At 34.7% G+C, this 23,583-nt stretch overlaps 1 protein-coding gene across 2 annotated transcripts; it reads right to left on the bottom strand.

The window, feature by feature from the left end:
• Positions 1–16,360: 16,360 nt before the first annotated feature.
• LOC127084899 (uncharacterized) lies at positions 16,361–22,069 on the bottom strand. 2 transcript variants are annotated; one of them, XM_051025420.1, is made up of 9 exons: positions 21,455–22,069; positions 21,005–21,056; positions 20,762–20,840; positions 20,573–20,618; positions 20,385–20,483; positions 19,038–19,106; positions 18,625–18,943; positions 18,375–18,520; positions 16,361–18,275 (listed from the first exon to the last, which is right to left on the bottom strand). In XM_051025420.1, the coding sequence occupies exons 1-9, from the start codon at positions 21,806–21,808 to the stop codon at positions 16,905–16,907; spliced, it is 2,535 nt and encodes an 844-aa protein (XP_050881377.1). In that variant the 5' UTR covers positions 21,809–22,069; the 3' UTR covers positions 16,361–16,904. The 2 variants fall into 2 exon arrangements, with proteins under 2 accessions (XP_050881377.1, XP_050881379.1); XM_051025422.1 differs by having other exon boundaries at positions 20,762–20,831.
• Positions 22,070–23,583: the final 1,514 nt, after the last annotated feature.

Raw genomic sequence — 23,583 nt, 5'->3', positions numbered from 1 at the left:
CTTCGAATGCTAAGGTATCCTTACAAATGTTGCCTCCAATGACCAATCGATGACCCTACGATGCCCCTTTACATCCAAAGGATAAGACTACTTATTTCTCAATAGTAAGGACAGTCTTACCCTCCTAAGGATAGGAAATACCTATAAAGACCTTGGTTAGGTATAACTCTTAAATGCTGACTCACCACTTACAATACTTTTCACACCACACACTTTGCAAAACATCTATTAGAAAATCACCATTTGGTATACATTCGTACTAGAATCATTGCCAAGTTATATTTTTCTAAACAGCTTTCAAAATTAAACGAGATAAATACTTTGTATACATTCGTACAAGAATCATTACAAAGTTAAACTCTTTTTTCAAAACATTTTCTAAACAGCTCTCAAACACTTTTTCAGATAAAAAAAACATAAGTGATCAAGCAATTAAGAGCCCATGGATAACCATGGATACAAAGGGTACTAACACCCTCCCTTTGTATAATGTACCTCCCGAACCCAAAATCTAATCAAGGTCTTTCCTGTTCTTTTCCGCCTTTCCTTATGGGATAAAAGAAAAGTCGGTGGCGACTCTTGCTATCCACGACATTTGCTTTCCAAAGCAAAAACACACAAAGTCAGTTCACCGTATGACAGAAACGATCAAGAAGAATTAGTTGTGAAGTCTTCCGCTTTTGGCAAAAATCTATATTTGGAAGAAAGTTAACGCGCGCCAAACTGCTATGGAAAGAACAAAGAGATTAATTACATTAAACGTCCATCATTGCCAAGATCTTTTCTTCTAACGGCCTCTTAATCAAATCCGTGTATATATATATATATATATATATATATATATATATATATATATATATATATATATATATATATATATATATATATATATATATATATATATATATATATATATATATATATATATATATATATATATATATATATATATATATATATATATATATATATATAGGATGGATCATCTTCATAACAATCAACGAAGCACACAAGCATACTGCAAACAATATTCTAATCTCTTTTCTTGCTCACACGAGTTGTTGCTCTAAGTGTGGACTATTCTTCTGTTCTTATATTGTGTAATTTCTGCTTACTTAGAAGCACTAAGCACATAACTGTATTTTTCATTAACTGCCGAATATTTCTCAAGCGACTTGTGAAGTCTGTAAACTTGAGAGGGCTAAGAGATCTTTATCCTCTTAGACGCTCAGTATTGTAATCTTTCAAGATTAGTGGATTAAGTCCTTGTTGAAGGCAAAATCACCTTGGCCGGGTGGACTATAGTAGCTTCGAATTTCAAGCGAACCAGAATAAACTTCTGTGTTGATAGCTTTACTTTTTTGCGTGTCTTCTATTTGCAAAAGTGTTTATTATTCGTTAAAATAATTCAAATCCCCCTTTCTTGTTTTTCTCAACCTTCAAAGGTCAACCGGAATCAAAATATATTCATAAGGATGTAATCAGCCACTTTGCAACATATTAACACCAACAACCATTCACATAAAATGAAGTTAATGTAAGAGAAAATAATCATAAATAAGACACGAAACTAGAAAAAGAAATTTAGTACACTACATACCCAAATTTGTTCAACATAAGTTCCAAGACATATAAACTAAACACAATAACATGCAAACATGAAGAAGATGAAATGAACTACATGGACAAAAGCTAAATGAAGCAATCTTCTGAGTTCTTCTCTCCCGTGATGGGTCATTTCTGCTTCTATAAACAGAAAGGTGACGTGGAGGTCTGTCTTGTTCATAGAGGTCAGTGAATTCAATGAAGTTTCGGTTAAGAGTATTGAAGATCTGGTGAGAGAGCGATGATTAGAACTCATAGCATCAATCTGTTGCGTGATTATGGAGGCAAATGAATTAAAATTATCACTTTGGGTTTGAATCTGACCCCTTAAGGCTAAGTGTCGTTCCTCTTAGAGAGTTGCAAAAGAGGCAAAGTTGTCACTTTGAATATGAAGTTGATCCTGCAAAGCCGTAAATCTCTCCTCTTGAAGTGTGGAGAAATTTTGCTAATGAATTTGCATATTTCTCAACAGTTCCATTACTTCAGAATTACCAGATTAAGAAGGAGGTGGATGCATATAGGAAGATCGTTGGCTGGTCCAACTGGTGTGTTGCCACTCTCCCCAGCCTTGGTTATCAGATGGATTTTGTCCAGGTGTAGCACCTAGCCAATCCCCATGGTCATCAACTTATTAATCATCCTCCATGGGGTGAGTATCATCATCATCATCATCATTATTTTCTTCATTTTCATCTGCTTCATCATCATCATCATCATCATCATCATCGTCTTCCAAATGTTTGTAGCGGGGTATTCGTTACCATTAGAGATATTGACTAAATCCAAGGTAAATCATACAAAGTCGAGTCGCCATCGCACTTCTATTTATCCAAAGGAATGGTTAGAAAGCGAACAAAAACCTAATAGTTTTAACAAAAACTAGTTTATGATCCAAGAATTCAACCAGATGAAGTTGAATTTTGGATCTGAAAAAAATTGAAGAAAATGCAATTGCTTCTTTAGTGATGGCTATGGAAAGAATTCTGCAGCATTTCAGGTTGAATTAGACGTGTGAAATGAGTGGAATGAAGTCTCTATTTATAGAGGAAGTGGCAAGGAGAATGTGAAATGATCTGTGTGCATGGCATGTGAAGCTTCATTGCATGGGCTTGCATGATCATGCACAAGGCCCAAAAACAATGCCAAATGAATTCTGAGCATCAGCCAAATGGAATTGGATGTGTGACTTTGCAAGGCAATTGCTTATGCACCAAGTTTTCAAGTGAATTCCTCATTTGTACCTAAACAATCATCTCTCCGAAAATACCATTTAGAAAATCCAAACATAGGCATATGGGTAATGGTTGGAAAGGTCTTTGTATAAGGAACAAATGTTATGTTGGACAAAAACTCATTTGAAGTGTGGAAATTTATGAAATTTGAGTTTAAAGTGCAAGGTGCAAGATATGTCAAGGCAAGGTTTCTAAAATTGGCCAACTTTCAAGCCCTTCTGTTTTGATGATGCAAGCCTCAAATAGAAAAACCTCCAACATCAAAGTTGTATATCTTTGCAAGACAATCAAAATGAACTCAAATTTTGCATCATTTGGATTTTTTATGAAAGAGTTATGGGCACTTGAAGTTGGACTTTTTTGACTTTTAATGCATTTGGTCAAAAAGGACCTATAATGTCTTGCATTATCACATGTATTTCCTTTGAGATTTTGAAATTTTGTTCAACATTACATTTGAAGTAGACATCTTAATATTTCCAATGCATTTGATCCCACCTCAAAATCATAAAAAATGAATGAGCTATGTCCTTGGGAAGTTGACCCACAATTAGGGTTTCAATCAAAATGACCTATAATGTATTGGAATGGCAGATGGCCTTCCAAGCTTCAAATCAATTTTTGATGATCATGAAAGTTGTTCATATTGTCCTTAAGAACATTTTTGCTTTTGGAACCATCTCCATTTGACCAACAAAAGTTAGGTCTCAATGCATTTCAAAATAGTCAGATGAATTGACTAATCAACTTCTCAAGTCCATGCCTCATATCTTGATGAATTGATGATTGAGGACACTCAAATAAGTTCAAATATGCATGGAATGATGAATTGAAGAACTTCCCTTAATTGTATTTGATCATGGGCTGAGGTTGCTTCATGAGCAAGGCATTGTGATGCACAGATGACTTAGGGTTTTTCTGAAGAACAAACCTTAAACCCTTTGTCTTGCTTTGATCAAAATGATGCATTGAGGTACTAGGGAGGCATATTTGATGGATGAGAGCTTTGGGAACCATTGCCATGCTTGCTATCATCTCCTCTTGACCATGTCTTTGTACTAATGATCTCCTTGAAGCTTTGGACCTTGTGATTGCTCAAGCTACAAAACAAAAGATGTTAGTGACATATTTTTGTGCTTTTGGTTAGTAAACAAAATGAGAAAAGCAATGATATACAATTCAAGCATGCTTGGTGATCTCAAACCACTCACAAGAGATCCCACCCAAAGGCAAAGGGAACCAAGATGCTGAAGATCCTTGAGGCCATGCAAATGCAATGTTATGATTCCATGAGGGATCTTAGGGCCTAAAATTGGGGTCTTACAATGTTGAATGATGGAACTTGAAGCTTGAGTACGGACCTTGTATACTCGCGCTATAGGATCCCAAATATAGACCATTAAACTTAGTGATTTTTGACAGAATTCTTGATTAGTAGACACATAGGTGTATTAAATTCCTGCAACAAAAACTTCAGCCCGATTGAGAATACTTTGAATAAATGAAGGATAGCAAAGAGCGGTGTCTCAACCTGACTCCTTTAGGGAAAAAACACATGCTCGCAATGTAGTGTGGCCAATTAACCTTTAGCTTATGTTTCAACACATAAATCAAGTGTACTTCCGCCTTGTCAACTCTGGATTAACCTCCCTTCTTAGGGCGGATAACATGCATAACAACCCAATGTAACATCCTGCCGACAAGCTTTAAAAGTCCAATAGTCACATTAGTAGGGAACAAGTTACTCGCGACAACATTGTCAGAATAAGGTATCTTCAGCATTGAGTTTAAGGCAGACCTGAACTCATAGTTTGGAGCGAATATAGTATCGGTTATCTTAAGATCATTAGGAGACGACAATGGAGAAATTTCAAACAGGGATTTCCAAACATCATCATTAACCTCAAGAACCCTATTACCGATATTATATTTGAACTCATAACCCTCGAATTTTCCAACAACATGTGTATAAAATAGTTTGACCAAATCTTCATTATACTTAGTAGTACACTCTAAGAATAAGTCAATTCTTTGAACATTTAACCGCTCAACAACATCTAGGATGCGCATACATTCATCCACTAATGGAGAGTATACATACTGCTTAACAATTGTTCTCTTTTTGAACTTCTTTTCAAAAGATTCAGTAAGACCATCAGAGAGTAAAGAGAGCAGTTACCAACATATCTGAGCAAGGTTGTGCAATATCAGTATGAGAAGAGGTTCCCCTTGCAGTTCTTCTTCCATAAGTTCTTGATGAGGCCATTTAAGTTTTGTTTTCAGTGGGGTTGTGTAATACCAATATGTGAAGAGGTTCCCCTTGCGGTTCTTCTTCCTGAACCAAATACTTATGACCCTAACACATATTCACCTCCACTACCTCAATTCAACCTCCACACAACATCCATCCCCATATCTAAAGCCATAATGCTCAACGAACCCATATCACCCCCTTCCTCTAACCCCAGTTCCCCTCCATACTATGACCTAACATCCAACACTGAACACTTTGACCCCACCTCTCCAACTTATATAGAACTTCAGGCCATAGTTGACTCTGAAAAGACTCAGTTTGTACCAGAACCTTCTGAAACCATTCCAGCTCCCTTTGAACCCATTTTTGAACCATCTGGACCCATACACAAACCTTCTGAACCCACTTATCAACCCTCTGAACTTGACCTCACTCTTCCTACCCTTGATGAGGCATTTGTTAAGTTCTTAGAGAACTCTGCTTCAAGACTCAGGCAATTATCTGACGAATCCAGGGTCAGTGACAATCCTTCTAAAGCAAGGACTCACTGGAACGGGTTCATCAGGTGAATGACTTTTGAAGTCTTCAAGATGAAGGGACTTTCTGAACAAGTCAGAAATAACTATATCAAAAGTGTTAAGGAAAAGCTGGAGGCTCGTCTGGTTCAGGAGGCTGCTGAAAGGGCAAAGAGAGAAGCTGAAGAAAAAGTTGTTGCTGAAGCTGATGCCAGGGAGGCAGCTGAGAAAGTTGTTGTAGAGGCTACAGTTAGGGCAAAAGCTGAAGCTGAAGCATTGATTGCTGAAGCTGCTCAAAAAGCTTTTGAAGACACTGAGAAGACAACTTAGGTTGCTCTGACCCGAGGTGAGTCATCAACAGCTGACCTAGCTCCTCTAGTCATCAAGACTCTGGAAGTGTTGCAAAAAGAACAGCAACTAGTCAGAGCCAGACTCGACAAGCAGGATCAAGTCAACTCCAGGATCTAGAATCTTCTAGCTCAGCTTCTTCAGAGGATGCCTCCTCCTCCAAACCCTTAGGCCCTCTAGGAATTTTTTTGTGTAATTTTTCTAAGAGTTTTTTCCTCTGAGGCCTTTTCTTCTGCTTCCTTCTGTTTTGTAACTCTCTCTTATTAATTAAGTTTTTTGTTCTTTTTGTGAATTTAAAACTTGTGCATTTACTATCTTTTTGAGTATGACAAAAAGGGGGAGAAATAAATAGAATTCTTTTGATGAAATAATTTATCTAACTCTCAGAATGCACTACTTACATTCTGACATTAAAAATTGTGCAGTCTAAGTCTTTTTACAGGATCTATCTGAACAAAGAAAATATAAATCTCTATCTGAGAAACAAATAAATCAAGGCAAGCAACCTAAGAAGATCTGGTAAGAAATTCTCTACCCCATAAACCCTCTGCTGATACTAATGTCTTAAAAAATATATCTAAGTATCAGACTTAGAGGAGATTGCTAATCTCAGGGGGAGTCATTCTCTATCTGACTCTAGTTTATTTAAATCTGTTTATATGAAAGTACTTATTGTTTCATCAAAATTCTGAGTTTTTGTCATCATCAAAAAGGGGGAGTTTGTTAGAACAAGATTTTGATTCTGCAATACATCTCTAAGTTTTGATGATAACAAAAATGAAACAATTTGGTACCCTAATATTTTTCTTAAGTGTGCAGGTTTCTAAGTTAAAATGACTCTAAGGAAACAAAGATCTGACATCCATACTGCCCAGATAAGCTGAACAAGCACAAAGAGAAATCAGATTTGACTCCAAACAGAATGCATCTGAGGAGAAATTCCTGAAGAATTTAGCGTTGAAGTTCAACTCTGATATCTGAAGATTATTCAAGAGAACATCTGAAGACTATTTAAGAAAATATCTAAAGAATATCTGAAGTCTGCAAGAATATCTGAAGATTACAAGAATATTTGAACTCTACAAGAGAATATCTGAAGAATAGAAAAGAATATATAAAGACTACAAAAGATATTCGGACTCTAGCTCAAAGACTCTGATCATGATCACTTTGATACATGCGCAACCCATCACTTGATCAGAAACTTACTCTGGAAGTATTCTAATTTTAGCATAATTCCTTCTAAGGAAACTATGGATTATGTTCCAAGACTGCTATGGAAAGGATAATTAACTTAATACCTTTAACTCCCGTAGCTGGCAAGAAATCTCCATTAATTTCCCTCCAACGGTATCATCACAAAGTGCTATATAAAGGCCTCCTCACAACTTGTTGAAAAGATGAACTTGATACAACGAAAAAACTTTGCTACAACAAAATTCTCATACTTCAAATATTCCTACTATCATTATTGTAAGAAATACTTTCATACAAGATTTGTTGCTCATATTGTGTTGTTGTGTTTCATAGTTCCTTAAAGTGTGCTTATCCTGCTTATCTATAAGCATCTAGTCAAACATTGGTATTCCTGAAACTCTTTGTAATTCCTCAAGTGACTTGTTTAGGTCTGTAGACTTAAGAGGGCTAAGAGGTTGTTAAAATCTTAAACGTTTTTGTAATCTGTTGAGATTATTGGATTAAGTCCTTATTGAAGGTGAAATCACCTTGGCCGAGTGGATTGGAGTAGCTTTGAATTTCAAGCGAACCAGGATAAACTCTTTGTGTTGTTTGTATTTATTTTGTATGTGTGGTGTTGCAAAAGTTTTTAACTATTGTGAAAATAATTCAACCCTCCCCCCCCCCCCCCCCCCTTCTTGTTTTTCTTTACCTTCAACTAACTTCTCGAGGCATGACCTAACCTGGTTGCTTGAGGATTACAATCAAAATTGTAATAATAGTTTTTGTGTTTACAGATGCTTCTCAAGCAAATGCACAAGTTTACAATCAAGTTGTAAACTTAACAAGAATATACAATGATCTTTGCTTTAAGTGTATAAGTGTAAGCAACACTTCTTATATGTCTCAGAGTTTGAGCCTTGATGCAGTTTTGTGCACTTCAAATTTGTTTGTATGTTCGCCACCTTTTTCAATATTCAATGTCCACTTTAAATAGATGAAAAATAGATCTGTTGGAGGGGAAGATGAAAATATCCTCTAAGTATCCGTTGGAGAAGATCACTTCAAATGAAACACTAGAGTGGCATTGTAACCTGTAGTTGGTGAAGATGATTGGACGCGGAAGACTTCTTTAACACAGAGTATAGTACTTTGTGGAAAAAGTATATTTGATTTTGTACGTCTGTCACATCAAATCTTTTGTTGACTTTTGGACAACTTCCATTTAGAGGCTTCTGATAATTGTTATTGAAGCTTGAGTAATGTTTTCACGGTTTGTCTTTATAATCTTTTAGTGAGACTTCATAGTCTTTGGATGTTGGGTTCTAAGACTTCAAAAGCAGATAGTCATAGCTATATATATCAGAGTCATTCTTGAGAAGTTCCGTTCAAAATTTTGACTTTGATAGATCAGAGTTGACTTGTTTGAACACTTATTTTCTTTGGTTCAGAATCTAGACATCTTTTAGAGTCAGGATTTTTTCCAAATTTTATGCACACTCAAAAAAATGGTCAGAGTAAAAAATTATTCTCTTACATTTTGTTATCATCAAAATTTCAGGATATTTGTAGAACCAAACTTGTTCTAACAATCTCCCTCGTTTTGATGATGAAAAATCTATGTATTTTGTTGAGAAAACAAATTATTCAATAAATAATCAAATGTTATAAAATTTCAGAGATAGGTTTGTAAGCTTTCTCTTAGTTTTATACTTTAAAAATTATTTCTTCATCTTAAATCTACAAAGTGAGATTTGCAAGCTCCCCCTGAGTTTAAGACTCAAAATAATTTTGGTTTCATTAAGATCTCAAATCTGATAGGCATACTAAGATTTAGAGTTAGGTTAGTAAGTTCCCCCTGAGTTTTAGACTTCAAAAAAATTCTTAGCTTGATTGTTCAGAGCTAGGTTTGCAAGCTCTCTACTGACATCTAAAGTTCAGAGTTAGATTTGTAATCTCCCTTTGAATTCTAGACTAGCAAAATTTTCTAGGCTTAACAGTTATTCTTAGTTTTAAATTTCAGAGTTAGATTTGTAATCTCCCCCTGAATTTAAGACTCGGAATCTCATAACAGAAGAAACAAATACATATAATAAAACAAACACAATAAGATACAAAACATAACAAAACATATTCATCAAACGAAATAAAAACAAAACAAAAAATAAAAACCAAAACCACAAATAAATTAGAAGGAAATTTCGTTCATTCGATGTAACATCGAAATTACAAAGAAATTTCATCCAGATTTATCGATGTTCGAGATTGATCATTGGATAAAAATGATCAAAATCAAACCCCTACTACTCCCTGGACACTGGACCTAAGACCTAAACTCAAGACTCAACCCATTTCTCCCCATTTGTCATCAATCAAAAAATGACAAGAAAAGGACAGAGATACATGGAAAACGAAAAAAGAAGGGGAAAAACAAGAAAAGACTTGTAAAAGCCAAAAAACGAGTGAATCAATTGCATCGCACAACTGATTGGCTATGACAACATCTCCTACTAAGCTTCTTCGTCATCTTGTTTTAAAAACTTCTTCAAAATAAAAGATTCTGGTTTTGAGAGACATTGGTCAAGAAGTTGTAGGATCTGGAAAGGAATGAGGGGTTTGAAAACTTGAGGAGTTGATAAAAAATGAAGAGTTGATCAAATATAAGAGAAAAGTTATGTTTAAAAAGAGTGAGAAGACAGAGGTTTTGAGGAATAAAATATAATTATGATAGGACAATTGAAAAGTTATACAGCATTACACATTATGCAATGATGAAAAAACTAGACAACTTTGGAAACATGAAAGACATGGGGAGTATTAAAGTCAAATTGTGTTTTACCCAATAAAGATTTTTCCCAATGATTATCTAAGCAAGCAAAAAATAAAACATTTAAAAAAATTGCTTAACAAAACATTGATATGTAACAGAGTCCCAAAGACAAAGAAATCCAGAAGGATTCTGACCTAGACCTTCTGAGTCAGAAAGCCGTCTAACTATCAGAAGGCTTACTATTTCAGAGTTAAACAGAAAACACACAAAGTCTTAGATTCTCATCTTTACTCCCTTAGAGTTCTCACATATGAGATTTAATCAGGACAACTTTCCATTTTCAAATTCCTCAAAATAAAAACAAATTTGTCCTCGGCAAGGGGTTTAGAAAAGATATCAGCACATTGATGGTCGGTATCAATAAATTTTAAGCTTAGAATACCCTTCTGAACATAATCTCTGATAAAATGATGTTTGATCTCAATATGCTTCACTTAGCTAATAATCTTCTAGTTGACTTTTCATCCAGAGGATATGTATGCTACATTCAAAGGCTGCAATTTATTCATCTTTTGCTGTTGATAATGTAATTCTTGATTGTCACTTGTTGTACCATTAGATTATATTTTCACCCACAAATTGACAACTTCCATTGTGCTTTTTCTTTCAAATATATCTCTAGCATAATCAGCATCACATAAACCTATTAACTTGTAATCTTTTGATTTCTTATAAAGCAAACCAAGGTTAGTAGTTCCTCTCAAATATCTAAAGATTCTCTTAACAACAGTTAAATGAGATTCTTTAGGATCTAATTGAAATCTAGCACATAAGCATACACTGAGTAGAATATCATGTCTAGTAGTAGTTAAGTAAAGGAGAGATCTAATCATACCTATGTATACATTTTGATCTACCTTCCTGCTTTCCTCATATTTTCCAAGAGTGCAAGTGGAATGCATTGGAGTTTTAGCAATCTTACATTCAGTCAAATCAAACTTCTTCAGAAGTTCTTTTGTATATTTTCTCTTATGAATGTATGATCCTTATGAGTATTAATTAACTTTAATTCCCATAAAGAATTTCAATTCTCCCATCATGCTCATCTCAAATTCTGATTGCATGGACTTGGAAAACTCTTGGCAGAGAAGGGCATTTAATAGAACCAAAAATGATATCATCAACATATATTTGAACTATTAAAATATCATTTTTTTAAGGTTTTACAGAACAAGGTTGTATCCATTTTTCCTCTTGAGAAATTATTTTCCAACAGAAAATTGTTGAGTCCTTCATACGAAGCTCTTGGAGCTTATTTCAGACCATACAATGATTTCTTAATTTTATAAACAATATTAAGATTTTTATGATTTTTAAAACCAAGAGATTGATGGACATAAACTTCTTCAGTTATGTAACCATTCAGAAATGAGCTATTAATACTCATTTGATATAAGATAATACTATGATTAACACCAAATGAAATTAAAAGACGTAGGTTGATGGTCATAAACTTCTTCAATTATGTAACCATTCATAAATGAGCTTTTAATATCCATTTGATATAAGATAGTACTATGATTAACACCAAATGAAATTAAAAGACGTTTAGATTCTAACCTGGAAACTGGTGCAAAAGTCACAGTATAGTCAATTCCTTCTTGTTGACTCATGCCTTGAGCAACCAGTCTGGCCTTGTCCCTTAACACTTCTCTTTGCTCATTCAGCTTGTTCTTGGAGACTCATTTGGTTCCAATGACATGTTTTCCTTTTGGTTTTGGTGTTAGATCTCACACATCATGTCTAGAAAATTGATTGAGTTCTTCTTGCATTGTCAAAATCCATTCAGACTCCAGAAGAGCCTCATTAATGGATGTTGGGTTTATGATAGACATTAATCCTATAAGACTTTATTCATCTTGCCTGAATGAAGATCTAGTTCTGAGAGGTTCTGACTTGTCACCAAGAATAAGTTATTTAGAGTGAGAGAGAGTATTTGCTTAGGCTTCTTCTGAGGTGTTGGTGTGTCAACATCATCTGAAATGTCAGCAACATCTGATGCTGATTATTTTGTTTCAGGTTGAACACCCTCAGAGTTTGAGTATGTGATCTTCATATCTACAAATTTTCCATTTGGCTTTGACTTTAAAGGGCCAAGCTTATCATTAAACTTAACATGAATTGATTCCTCAATAATATTGGTTTTAGTATTATACACCAAATAGCCTTTTGAGCGTTTATAGTATCCTAACATGATACACTTTTGAGCTTTTAGAACCAAACATGCTCAGGAAATCCCTTTGATTGCCTCTGAAACCTTTAGTGCTTGCAAGCTTAAGTTCCAGACTTGGGAACATATGTTTTCTTCCCATTATGTACCGTAAGTATCTAGAGTCCATGTACCATGACTGGTGTTTCAACTGTGCTGCTAAATATGTTTACAACATAGATTATTTTAACTTTTGGTACCCACATCCTTTTGGGTCTTTTGTGGCCACTTTTCCTAGAGGTTTTACATCCCAGGGTTTGTGTGCTAAATCAGTGTTGTGTGTATATGTGACTGTAAGTGAAATGAGAGTACTTTTGATTTTATCACCATTTGCTTAGCTTTAGGTTTGACCCTAGAAGGCTTAGGTGGCTCATAACCAAGACCTATTTTCCCATTTTTGTTTACTTCGTAGATTATTGAAGCCATTTGCTTCTATCTATGTTTTGTGCAAGGAATTTATGAAAAATCATGTCATAGTTCTTTATGACATCAACAGATTCCATATGAGCTTCTGAAAGAATTTCCTTTTCAAGTTCTTTACTCTTGCTTTTTACAGCAAAGATATTTTTTTCAAGAACAGAAAACTTCTCTTTCAGATTATAATTTTCTTTCTTAAGCTCACTAAGGACTTCAGAGTCATCTACATAGATTCTTTTCAAATCCTTATAATTGTACTGAAGATTCTAAAACTTTTCATGAATTTCAGTGAGAAAAACTCAACTTCAGAACATATTAGATTATATAATATCTCATTGGAGTCTGAATCTGATTCTGATCTATAATAAGATGCTTATGAGCTAGCCATCAGTGTCGCGTGCGCCTGTTCTTCTTCAAGATCATCTTCTGAACTTTCTGAGTCATCCCAGGTAGCCATTAGAACCTTCTTTTTTTCTGTAGATTTTCTTCACGGGCATGAGTTTGGGACACTCATTTATGTAATGCCCAGGTTGTTGGCATTCGTAACAAGTGACATCTTGATCGGCATCAGACTTTCTCTGCCCCGAAGTTGACTCAACATGTCCACTTGTTCTTCTGTGGCTTCTAAATTTTATCTATATTTTCTTCCATAGACGATTGACCTTTCTGGAGATAATAGATAGTTCATTTTCTTCTTTTGAGCTTCCTTCATACTTTTCTTCTTTAGCTTGAAGAACTTTGGTCCTCTCAGATTTTTCTTTGAACTGTAAAGCCACACACTTGACATTTTTTTAAGGTTCATCTTTCATGAGTTCAATTTCATGACTTCTCAGAGAACTTATAAGTTCCTTTAGGGTAGTCTTGTTAAGATCTTTTGACACCTTTAGTGTTGTCACCATTGGTATCCATTTCTTAGGTAGACTTTTGATGGTTTTCTTTACATGTTCTGCAGTGGTATAGAATTTATTTAGGACTTTAAATCTAACCACAAGAGTTTGAAATCTTGAGAACAGTTCCTCAACCATTTCATCCTCTTCCAGGTTGAAGGATCCATATTTCTGGATTAAGGTCGGGGCTTTTGTTTCTTTAACTTGCTCATTTCCTTCATAAGTCATTTTCAAAAAATCAAATATAGACTTAGCAGAGTCTTTATTTATTATCTTCTCATACTCAGTGTAGGAAATGGCATTCAACAATATAGTTATGGATCTATGTTTATTCTTCTGATCCTTCTTTTGATGATCGCTTATTTTGTTTCTTTCAATATGAGTACCGCTATCATCTACAAGATGTGTGTAACCATCTAACATTATATCCCATTAGTCACATCATACCCAAGAAAGAAACTTCCAATTCTATCCTTCCAGTAATCAAACTTTTCTCCACCAAAAATTTGAGATTTCGCAGAATAGTGATCATTGTTGTTTGTATATGACTTCTCACCAGTTGTAGATGTAATTTGTGTTTCAATAAAAAGTTGGAACTTTATCTGACACGATTAAGTGTTTTAACACAAAAGTTGTCAATACCAAAACCAGAGCTCTGGTGTCAATTGAATGTTCAAGAAACACAAGAAAGGGGGTTTAATTTGAGTTCCACGAATGATTCGCAACCCAAAATAACAACAATAAATAATGAGCAAAACGATAAAGAACACAAGAATTTTTATCTTTTTCGTCGTTAACAAGGTTATCTCCAGTCCACCCACCTGAGTGATTTACCTTCGACAAAGACTTAATTCAATAATCACATCTAATTACAAATACAATGACAATCTGTCTCGACTTTCTTCAGGATCTGACCCAACTGGTCTCTTAAGAAAATTGAAGGTCACTGACTCCTCAAGACCTAAACTACATGGTCGCTTAAGAAGATTTCTCAATAACAACCTGTTACTGACTTCTCGAGACCTGGCCTAATCTGGTCACTTGAGAATTACAATAAAAAAAATTTAATAACAGTTTTTGTGTTAACAGATGCTTCTCAAAAGCAGATACAAAAATTTACAATCAAGTTCTACACTTAATAAGAATATACAATGATCTTTGTTTTAAGTGTATAAGTGTAAGCAACACTTCTTATTTATTTCTGAGTGTGAGCGTTAATGCAGTTTTATGCGTTTCAAATTTGTTTGTATGCGTGTCACCTTTTTCAATCTTCAATGTCCTCTTTAAATATATGCAAAATAGATATGTTGGAGGTGAAGATGAAAATATCCTCCAAGTATCTGTTGGAGAATATTACTTCAAACGAAACACTAGAGTGGCATTGTAACCTGTAGTTGGTGAAGATGATTGGACGCGGAAGACTTCTTTTACACAAAGTACACTACTTTATGGAAAAAATAGATTTGCTTCTCTTTCACATCAAATCTTTTATTGAATTTTGGACAACTTCCATTCAGAGGCTTCTTATAATTGATATTGAAGCTTGAGTAGTGATACCAAGGTCTGTCTTCTGAATCTTTTTGTAAGACTTCATAGTCTTTGGATATTGGGTTCTAAGACTTCAAAAGAAGATAGTAAGAGCTATATATTACGGTCGTTCTTGAGAAATTCCGTTCAGAATGTTGACTTTAATAGACCATAGTTGACTTGTTTGAACGCTTATTTTCTTTGATTCAGAGTCTAGATATCTTTCAGAGTCAGAATTTATTCTAATTTTTTTTGCATACTCAACAAACTAGTTAGAGTACAAAATTGTTCTCTTACGTTTTATTATCGGACCCTCTACAATCAATAGCAGCTATCTTCCTTCCAGTTGGAAAGGAAATCATCTTAACTCAATCCCTTTGTTTCAAAGAATTCAAATAATTGGTACAAGAAGAAATCAAGTTCAGAGGCTTCCCTGAAGCCAAAAAAACAAAAACAAAAAATTTAAGTGTGTAATTACTCATATAATTGAGCTGTCACTCAAAATATAATCAAATACCAGATGAATGTGTAGCTATTGGTTCATATACACTTCTTTAAGCTTCCTCAACTCCACACTACCATGCCAGCTCAACTTGTTTCATGGCAACTACTATTGTATGTGACAAGTTGTCAACAAAAACAAGACGTGTTTTGATTCCTGTCACGCGGACAGTATCTGCAATCTTTGACCAATAAAACTATTTCTAATATTTTCTTATGTTACTCGTTTCCCACTACATAATAAAATGTGTGTTTATGTTCATATCTCACATACATATATAATCGATCATCATGAATTCAGATTCAGCAAAGCCACTTTGTTTTGCTTTCTCTTGCAATAATGACTTTGTTTTTCTTTTGTTGCTTCTCTGAATCCTCTGAACCCAAAGACTTTGTATGTCATGGTGATGTCTGTATGCTAAGAGATCGAAAGAAGTACCAAGCAAAAAAGTCCAAGAGCAAACAATAGTGAAAGGTTTATCTAAGGATATATATAGATTTTTCCACATAATGTTTGAATTTGCACTGAGTTTGACAAAATCATGGTAAGCTATGTCGCCGTAATTTGCCACATGTTGAAGTTTTAACATAAAGGAGGTGGACGAAGTTTTTTTTTGTTTAATTCCACTTCTTTACCCGAATTCTCGTGTTTATGTAGGAAACAGCCTGGAAAGATTAGATGAAAACTGATTCATACTTTGTACTTCATTTATATCATTATATATGTTTGTGTCAAGAAGTGTTTGCATAAACAATATAATTAACCTCTTGCTGGTATGCTATTCTGAAAAGAACTTGATCATTATTTGAATAGAACTTAGCCATAATTTGTTTATTGAAGCTACCCAAAAGAGTTAAATTAGACACAGGAAGCAAGCAATGGTTTTCCATTAGTAACAAGTAAATCAAATGTACAAATTAATAACATAATTATGATGCACTACCACCAATTCTAATACAGATGTAGCAGTAGTACAAAGTACTAATCATCAAATGAAAGAAATATCTAGGCAACCCAATTTCATCAATTAGTATACAATATACAAGGCATCAACAACATTTTTTAGCCTTCTACCTGCTGATCTTAATCAATTGACAGACAGCTTTTGCTACGGGTTAATCTCCGGGGAGTGGCCACGGATATTGCTGCCCAGAGTCGGTGATTTGGAAAAGATGGCATGTCGTTAGGTTATTTTTATACATGTCCACCAAGGTCTTCTGAAGTTTCAAACTCACTTTGCTTCAGGACCATCTTGTTCTAAATCCCAACTCAGGCAAAATATATGCTTTCTCGCATTTAATCAAGCCTTTTAGGATCAAAATTCAGCATCCGGTAACAAGAGATGCAAATCCCACTAGTCCAATTCCAATCGAAACATCCAAACCATGATACAAACGACTCCTCATAATTGCAAAGCTAGGTCTGGTTGCTGTGAATCAACGACACCAGAAGATTGTTTTGCAGGTGACCCTGGAGATTGACAATCAATATTCAAGTCAGGAGGAAGAGTTTCCTGTTTCTGCCTTGGTTGGCTTTGAGGACTGAGACCTTGCCAAGAGGTCTGCATTTGAAATCTAGATTGGTCCACGGATGTTGATTGAGGGAAAACCATAGGTCGGTTGGGAAACTGTGAAATGGCACCTACCTGACTAGGTTGAGGTCTAGTTGAATGAAATGGAAAATTGTTTTTATTAGACTGGAGAGACATTCCACCAGAAGGAAACTCTCCCTGAATTCTTGAAATATGCTGATGGAACTCTCTTGTTGAGTTGTGAAGAGAATCTGCAGAAATCTGATTTTTGGATGAACCAGATTTCTCAGTTTCTAGTTTAAAGCCTCCTGCCCCTGCAGACATCCATGTCTGAGCAGCTGCTGCTGAAGCATTGCCTGAGGCATCTCTTTGTGCAGATGGAGCTGATGGTATTTGTGGAAGAGTATCAGCTGGAGAATGATGAGAAGTCTGCGGCTTTTGAGCCTCTTCTGTGAACATTCTCATTGACTTAACTGGGTCACTGGAACCCTGCTCCTGCCCACGGAAAAGAAAAGGAGCTGCTCTGATTGTTTGGTTTGAGGTAGTATCTGATGATGGATGAGTTGACCGATTATTCAAGCTTGTATTCATGACTTTTCCATCAGGCAATTCTCCACTGACAACTTCATTAGTATCTGGCTGCTTGAAATTTGTTGATGGCAAAGTATTCAAGTTCCTAGGCGCCATCTCTTTGGTCTTAGACTCCGTTGTAGGAGTATTACTTCCAAACTTAGCAACTAGACTGGAATTATTTTGATTACTCGAGGGTAAAGATTTTGGCTCCTCCTTTTCCAAACTCTTGTTCTCAGGTATGCCTACGTTCCTACAATGGGAATTCTGCTGATTACGGATGTTGGGAGGAGAAGCATTGGGCTTCACTCCAGCAGAACCAATAGAAGGATTTCCTTCAAATACAGGCCCACTGCCAGGACAATCTGAAAAACGTTTTCCCTCAACCATCAATCCATTAACAGGAGGTTCAGTTTTGGGTTCCAAGTCCTTACAATTTTTGTCACTATGCAACTTTGTAATCAAACTAGTTTCCTTCTGTAGATGATTAGTGAGCATAAATATTGGGGTTGGAATCGGTTCATACTCTCCAACCCAGCCACGGCCAAATTTACAGTCGGCGGGAAGTGCCTGTTGAATCCTGTGGGAAGCAATATTCCAAACAATGGGTCCTAGAGATGCACTAAAACGAGCCAAACTCCTAGTATAGGAACACTCAGCATGGACGCCAACCTGTATGTATCCAAAAAATACAGTTATAATGTGTTAACATTACAAGTAGAACAAATCCGAACTACTCAAGAATTAAAATTGTATCCTTTTGATACATACAGTAACCAGCTGTCTCATTCCACTCTCAAAGGTCATACATGTTGAATCTGGTCTAGTGATTAGTTGATTAGACATGTTATAAGATCCACGACGATTCTCGTCAAGCACAAATGACTTCCTTCCCATCTTAGAGAGAATATTCTTTCCTGGAACAAGGAAAAAAATAATCAAAATGGAATAACCAGATCCTAACATCAGTATCATACAGGAAAGGTGTATTACAGCATGTTCACTTCTTTGAGATAGATACCTGATAAAACATCTTCAGCTTTATCTTGATTTGCATCAATAAAGAAAGCATTCGCCTCCACAATACCATCAATGGTGCCAGGCCTCTCACAGCTACCACCTTGCATTGGATAGGAAGTTGGTTGTAGTTGTACTTCTCCATAGGATAAATCAAAGCTAACCGATTCTTGTGAGGCCCAACCTGGTGGCTTTTTCAATGACTTCTTAACTGAAGAATTAGACTGTGTTTTCTGTTCTGATTTTAGCTCAACCTGAGTACGTTCGAATTTAATCCTTAACTTTTCAAACTTCTTTCGGCCAAGTTCTTGTATTGTTCGTGCCTGTAGCAAATATAAGGGTAAAGAAACAAAGCATGGCAAAATGGCTGGCCATATTTGTTCGTAAGAGAACACAGAGAAGCATTGAGCTTTATACCTGTCTGTGGTATACAGTCTCCGGTGCATTGTATTGCATTGCGTTTGAGCAAATTAAAAATATATCACTCTGCATTCAATAAGTTCATTTACAAGTCAGTTTGTATGGAAGTAATTCACAATTTAGAGAGGAACAAAAAAACAACATAAAGAAAGTAAAAATTTGGAATTTTATGCAATAGTGGAATCTAAGTAGAGATGCAAGTTGATTCCTACGTTTCTGGAATACCATTCTCACAGTTGTCATTGATCAAAAAGCATTAGTAAATTGTCAGTATGAAGAAAAGCCATACTAGTTAGTGAGAAACATGCTGCCTTAATGCCTAATAAAAATCATTATAAATCATAATACTTCATGAAGCCTAAACCGTGTTATCAGGGAACTCCTCAAAGGCTTAATTACAATATTTTAGAACCAACTAATAATAAGATTTTCATTACAAAGACACTGCCCCTCATTCATAGGCAATCAATGTTTACAACCCAGGATCAAGTATATCATATCTTTCAGGCATTATCACCTGAGTAACACCTACGAAGAACAGGAAGCCAAAAACAAAAAACTACACCCAAAATATTGTTTGCATTTTAGAGTTTTGACAACGGATATCTTGTATCTACATGGACGGTAATATACAATTAGACTTTTGACAACAGATATCTTGTATCTACATGGACGGCAATATACAAATAAATAGACAATGATGCCAATAACAATTCGACATCATTTGTTACTAGAAAATGTTTCGGGATCTCATGCTCATAAGATAATTTAAGTAAAATCGCAATGCATGGATAAAATTGTTTTAAGGTCCTACATCCCTAAGAACTTAATGCAATATTAATACCAAGCTAGATAGTCACAATTCATTGCTAGTCAAGAAACAATCAAATATGAAACAGAAATTCTTTCTTCCACTTTTTGTGTCAAGATAAAGTAAATCATGTTATTAATACAACCATTGCTCAAATCCAATATATCAGTGTTGAAAACACAAGTATCTCAAGTCTAAAATACAATCATATAAAGCACTAAATCCCACAAATGATTCTATTCATATTACACTCCTCTAGGCATTCAGTTTGGAAACCCTCAAAAGTACATGAAGGGTTACAATGTATCTGTTAGATATACCCTGTAATTTAATTTCCGGTTCCTATCATCAGTATCATGTCATTTTAATGTTTTGTCTGCATAACAAGTATTTAACTATACATGGCCAAGCTGTTGCTAAGAAGTTCATGTAATGTCTCTAAATAAAAGCACAATCAACATCAATTCCATTGCAAAATAACAAAAATCTCAAAGAGGAAAAAAAAACTACCACTCATTAACAGCTGTGTATACCTCAAATTGTTCTAACGTAGGATAAGATCCATTCGCCAACTTCTTCCTCGCCGTTGCGAAATCCATGGGATTCTCAATCACATCGTGATAATCAGGAAGCTGCATGTTAAAACAGAATTTGAACTTCCAACTCAAAGGAGTCTTCCAAAAGCAAGATTACCAAGTCACATGAAAAAAATTCCACACACCTCTTCCGGATCAACAGGCTCCGCAAACACGCCATATATGTCCTTCCTGCCAATCATTCAAAACCCAAACAGTAGCGAATCATCAGGACAAAAAAACAGTACCCTAAAACACACCATTATGCAATCACTCACATAATCATAAACACCAAACAAAACAAAAATCGAGAATCACAAACCCAAAACACATACTTCTGAAGCTTGTCAAGGATCAACTCCAATATCTTCCTATCGGGCAACGGTATCCCATGTGGATAATTGACTGGAGTTCCTACCAATAAAAGATTAAACACACATAGTAAAGTTTCAGAAACACAAAGGATAATGCAAAAACGGAACTTTCAACACCCTTTCAGTACATATCACTTTTCCTTTTTCAACCTTTTAAAATTGAAAATACAAATTTGCACCCTTAATCAGTAAAATCATACAAACCTGAAACAGAAATTGAGTGGAGCCCTTCTGAATCCACTTTTGTTCCCTTTATCTGTCATCATTATAACCAAAATCCACACAATACACAATTAATTACATCCAAAATCCCAAAATTGCACTTGCATATACACATATATAGAAAACAAAAAAGCTGATACAACCACAAAACATAGACTTGGATAATTACCACCAAAAAAAAATCATAGACTCAGATAAAAACAGTGCCCTAGGAATTTTATTTTATTGTATAAATAAATGAATAATAAATAATCTATATCTATATATCTATATAGAGAGAGATATAGAGAGAGAAGAGATCAGAATCGGTAGAAGATAGTTTTGACAGTTGAGATGTTAGTTACATTTTCTCTCTCCTAAATTTCTAGAGAGAGAAAACAGAAATAGAGTATTTGAGTGACACTAACAAAAAGTGAAATTAAGCACTATTACCACACCGTCTACTTCATGCTTTTCTTTTTCTTCTTCATCTTCATTCTCAACTTCTCCTTCGATTTCATCGCACTCTTCTTCTTCTTCCATTGGTGTGTGATCTTCCGATTCTGGCTCTTGTTCTCCTTGGTGTAGCTTCGTCATCAATTTGAGCTTCTTCTTCTCTCTCCTCCTCTCATCTTCTTCATCATCGATGTAATCACCGTCGTAGTCGATTATGTTGTACCTTACGTTCTTGCGGCGGAGGCTACGGCGGGAATCTGATTCCGTCGCGGAGGCTTGAGCTTCGGCGGCCCGGCGAGCTAGATCCGCCTTCGACGGTCTTCCTTTCTTCCGTTTAGCGACTTGAACCATTTTCTCTCTCTAGAAATTGAGCAGTTTCTCTCTCTAGATAAAGAATTGGTTTCTTTCTGCTTTGGTTTTTTCTCTCTCTAGAAAGAGGTGATTTTCTCTCTCTTGCTTTGGTTATTGTTTTGGTGTGGAGAAGGTTCGGATTATTCCGGAGCTGAGGTTCGGTTATACGAACGTGAGGTTCGGTTCGGGCAAGTGGGGGTAAAACCTAACCATAGTGATTGCTTTTAGTAGTATTTGTTGTCGTTAGAGAAAAATAAAATACTCAGAAAAAAAAAAGAGTTTGTATTGCACTCGCGTAATCATTTTTGTTGTTTTTTTTAATAAGGAATTAGTAAATTAAGCTCTCGGAAACAATATCTAGTTCCAGTTTTACATTACTTTCACACCCGTGAATATTTGAATATTAGATGCATTTTCAATGTAAATTAGTATAATAGAATTATAATGTTATTTTATCTCATATCAATAAATGTATAATTTGATAGGATATATATATGGTATAAATTTTTTTATTTTTTTTTTACATTTCTCTTTACTTTTTTTTAGTCGAAAGGATATTTGAATATTTCTATCAATAATCTTTTAATTTAATTTAAATATTTTAATTTAAAATTAGACCCCATATAAAAAGTCTAGAAATTTATTTCACCTGATTGTAGATTGCATGACCTTATTTATAAAATTCATAATAGAACTTTTAGAGAGATTAAAGTGATCAGTGATAATAAATGAAAGTTAACCTTTTATTCTAATAATAACTTACTCTTAATATAGCCAGCATTAAAAGTATAACAGTGTTTTTCTTTAAGGTAAGAAAATAAGTAGCAAATTTATTTGGGCCTTCAATTTTCAGAATAGTGCAAAAAGATATTGCAATAGTTTGAGGGTAATTTTTGAAAGAATTTTTTTTTTTTGGAATATCTTTAATTACGCAATTTGATAATCAGACGTTTCAGCTGCTAATGAGTATCATCAGCAAACATCACATCACATGGGATATAGAAGGTTCATTAAAACAAACTTTGAGAGTCTTCCCCATGCATTATCTTCAACTATATGAAGGATGCAAAGGTCGAGTTTTTCATAACAATCACAAATAAAAGATAAAGAGGCATAGGATTTCCTTGTAGGAGACCAGGAATGACGTAAAAATATAAGAGGGTTAACCGTATCAATTAATGTTGATTTTGGAAGAAGAAATGCAAGTCATAATAATATTAATTATTTAAGATAGTAGAGAGATAAGACAGTATTCTTTTATAAAAGTTCATTTCAATTTATCATATGCTTTGACAATATCTAACTTAATCACCATAAAAAAAAATTCTTTGGTAAATTAGATGGTATGAATAATTTCTTGCAAGATAGTAGCATTTTCAATAGTACTTCTACAAACTATAAAGCTATTTTGATTGAAAAAAAGATAATATTATGTGTCACTTTATTTAATATATTAGAGATAACTTGTGTTACAATCTTATAGATCAAGCATAGGTCGGAATTCATAAGTTTTTGAAGGCTTAGTGCCTTTGGAAATAAGAGTGAATCGAAAGTTGTGAACATTTGTAACAATCTTTGAACTAAAAAAAGATCTCCTTGGTAAAATTAAAGATTGGAGAAACAAAAACATGCCAATTTTTCTTTAAGAAAAGAGGGTGAAAATTATCTGAAATTGTAGCTTTAAAGCTACCCCTAGAAAACAAATTGTTTTTCACTTCCTCGATTGAAAAATATTTTTCTAACATACTCAAATCATCTATGGAAATGATCAATGT

Source organism: Lathyrus oleraceus, chromosome 5 (genome assembly GCF_024323335.1).
Source record: "Lathyrus oleraceus cultivar Zhongwan6 chromosome 5, CAAS_Psat_ZW6_1.0, whole genome shotgun sequence".
Classification (NCBI taxonomy): domain Eukaryota; kingdom Viridiplantae; phylum Streptophyta; class Magnoliopsida; order Fabales; family Fabaceae; genus Lathyrus; species Lathyrus oleraceus.
The sequence above is the reverse complement of the archived record's forward strand: the minus strand, read 5'-3'. Positions and strand labels throughout refer to the sequence as shown.